This window comes from Etheostoma spectabile, chromosome 15 (assembly GCF_008692095.1).
Source record: "Etheostoma spectabile isolate EspeVRDwgs_2016 chromosome 15, UIUC_Espe_1.0, whole genome shotgun sequence".
Taxonomy (NCBI): domain Eukaryota; kingdom Metazoa; phylum Chordata; class Actinopteri; order Perciformes; family Percidae; genus Etheostoma; species Etheostoma spectabile.
In genome coordinates, this window is record NC_045747.1 from 29,913,664 (window position 1) to 29,916,920 (window position 3,257).

The 3,257-nt window shown below is 42.5% G+C and overlaps 1 protein-coding gene across 6 annotated transcripts in view; it reads right to left on the bottom strand.

Moving 5' to 3' along the window:
* The window catches only part of LOC116703718 (zinc finger protein 646), a 17,287-nt gene that overhangs the window by 8,745 nt on the left and 5,285 nt on the right, over nucleotides 1-3,257 (bottom strand). For 4 of the 6 annotated variants that reach the window (XM_032538647.1, XM_032538645.1, XM_032538646.1 and 1 more), the window contains exon 4: nucleotides 57-146. The exons of the other annotated variants lie outside the window; for them this stretch is intronic. In XM_032538647.1, coding sequence (XP_032394538.1) covers nucleotides 57-146 — 90 coding nt within the window. The remainder of the gene's footprint in view (nucleotides 1-56; nucleotides 147-3,257) is intronic. 6 annotated transcript variants of the gene reach the window in all.

The following is a 3,257-nucleotide window of genomic DNA, read 5'->3' on the forward strand; positions in this document are numbered from 1 at the left end:
ACACACACACACACACCAACACACACACGCACATGCTCACTCACGCTCAAACCAACCTGGTTTTTGGCCGCGGCGCTGCAGCGGTGCTGGGCCAGGTCCAGCATGGTTCTGTAGCTCTTAAAGCAGGACGGGCAGTTGAACCGGTTCTTATGAACCAACCCCACCAAACACAGACACACACATACATTTGGATTACTATACCTGTGAGGAAAATCCACTAAATTGTGTTCCTTCCCTGACGCTAACTCTTTCCCTAAACTTAGCCTAACCCTGGTCTAACCCTGACTCTACAGGAGGGCTGGCTGGATAAAGATGTGCTAAAGTATTTTACATGCACACACTTCATATAAGCAAAAACAATTAAATATGCCTTGGCAATTATGCATATCAATAGACAATGACATACAGCGTTTCTCCTCCATCTGCAGTGCACTGCCAGTTGAGTTTTATCACACCTGCTTCAGAAACATTCATAATGTTAATTTCATTATGAAATGTTAAATTGACAAAAAAATGTGTTTCTGCTGGCGCACAAGTGGACAAACAGCAGTACTGTTTTCATTGTTATATAGAGTTCCAAGATGAGTGGCCTAGAAGGGGGTTTCCCCCCTAATATAGGCCTACTCAAAGGGATTCAACATAGACAAAAAGACTCTTCTGGAAAATGTAACCTTATGTCTCAGCCTCAGGTGATGGAGAAGAAGCCAATCAGAGGAGTGAATCAGAGCAGTGTTGTTGCAGTCAGAAGCAAAACACAGCACCATTGTTTCTGAACTCAGAATCGTAAATTGACCAAGAATCCAAAAGTGAATTAATGTAAACAGCTGATTGTGTTTTCAACAACATGATCTTTAGCTTCCACCTACTCCACATACAGTCATTTTTGTTGCGCTATAGAGAGCCGAAATCAAGCCCTTCTACTTTCGGTCCATGGGACCTTAATCCGGGAAAAATATGAACGGAGTGAACGGGAAGAGGCAAATTATTTTTTGATCCCGCTTGAACTGAGCCATGGATTACAAATATGATGTTCGTCAATTTAAAAGATACTTTTTCAACCGTCTCAATGTCTCATGGATGACGTCTTGCTGAAGCTACGATGTCTGCGTGTATCGTACCGGGATTGAACGTTACTCTAATGAGCGGAGGAGCTTGCTGTTCTTTAGCTTATCTGCTGAAAACAGTTCACTGGATAAAACACAGCAGTTAAGATAACGTTACACGTGTTGTGGAACAGAGCTAAGCTAGTTAGCTAGCGAGCAAGTTGGGCATCAAGCTAGATGACATGAATTGAGTGAGAGGAGAGATGTAGTTCACTGAGCGGCTTCACACAGAACTAAGTGGTATTATCAAAAACCTACGGCTAATTGAATTAATTGAATTTGCCTCTCCCCGTTCACTACCATTCATATTTTTACAAAATTAAGGTCTAATGAGATCCACCGGAAGGGGCATGGTCTTGGCTCTCTATTGATTGTTTCTTGTCAAAAGGCACCTTGGGAGTTGTAGTTAACCTGTACGTTTTTAGGTACACAGACTTGTACCCGGACGCAATTCATTCGTACATTTTTTTTCCATTGATGATTTAACTGGAAGCTTTGTTTGAGGAGAAAATTAATGGGATTTTTACTTTTGGACCCAGGGGTGCCCAAAGTAACACCTGCCACTTGGCAACAGTTACCATTAGCAGTAGACCCAAAAATCCTTATGATACATCATTACATTATATTGTATGCTGTAGAGATTTAAACCAAGTGGTGTGTGATATACATTGGTTCTATAAAGGCAGCTGAGCCTTCAGCCTGGGGCTCCCACTACTAAGCCCACAGGGTCTGGCTCTTACAGTTAGCACCGTCAGTACAGGGGTTCTTGTGTGCATGAAGACGGGAGGATTTAGATCTTTGGTGTGCCAACCAAACACGTATGGGGAATGTAATTATTAGGAGGAGGTGGGGGAATCTGCATCTTATGTATTATGCATTGTAACTTAATTACACTTAAAATAAAAACCATCTTGATCTTAAGTACATAGTTAATACTAAGATATATTGCAGATGACCCTCACACTGCACAGTGCACAAAGAGCAGAACAGAGTATCATATCAGCCACACCACACAGACCATCACACCCTCACACATCACACACAATTAACAAATACTGTGATACTTCAGTGGAATTGATTAGGAGTGTCATGGTGCTCAAAATCCACTATTTGATTTCATTTATTTTATTTTTATTTATTTTTTAAATGAAAAAAGTGGTGGAATGGTTTGACTTTCTCAAAGTTTAAGGTGCAATTGAATGCACCATTAGTTGACGAGGTGCACCTGATGGCAGCATGAAGTCCTGTCGGAGCCCACATGCTTTATGTTTGTTGTTTGCTTACATCAGTCCCTCCTGGGGAAGGCAAAATGTTGCCACACCATGACTTCAGGGAAGCAGGAGGAGGACTTTTTCAGTTCTGTTGTTTCTTCGTCGTCTCTGACAGTGGCCGTGGTGTGTGGAAAAGCACAGCGGCAGGCTACCGGTAAGCTTACGTTACCCCGTGTCTTAAGCTGCATGCCACCAGCCGGTAAGCTACGCTGTGTCTGTTTTTTGCTTCGGACGTGTAGGCGGGGGTGGAGAGAAAAATACTGGGGGAAATCGCCAAGCCTGCTTTTCATAGTGAATTTTAAATATGTAGAAGTTTAACCTGAAGTTCTTTTATAGATTTATGATACTCAATAGTGGAGCCGTTGACATGAGATGCCAACATTTAGTTCATTATTTATTGAAAAGGATTTGGCAATCAATGGGAATGTCTGTTAGTCAGTTTTTTCCACACTTAAACTTATTTGTGGCAATGGGCCACACAATCAACACCAGCCGCCACACACTGCATTTCGTTATGTATTTTTTGGTTTGAACACTATTTAAAAACAGGCATTTGTTCAGCTGCATTTCCTTTCCTGTCTCTCTATATACACATACATATCCCCTCCTCTCCGTGCACACCGCGTTTGTCTCCATGAAAACAGTGCTGCCAACTTAGCGACTTTGTTGCCAGATCCAGCAACTTTTCAGACCCCCTCAGCGACCCCCTTTTTCTCCCAGAAAAGCAACTTGCAACAAATCTCGCAACTTTCTATAGCAAAGGCAGCAACTTTCTGTAAAAAAGTCGCCAGTATTGTCCAGCAAGCATGCCAGGTATTTCTCTCCTGTGGTCACCAAAACAGTCACCTCTCTCTGAATCTGTTTGAGGAGCAGCCCCCCCCCC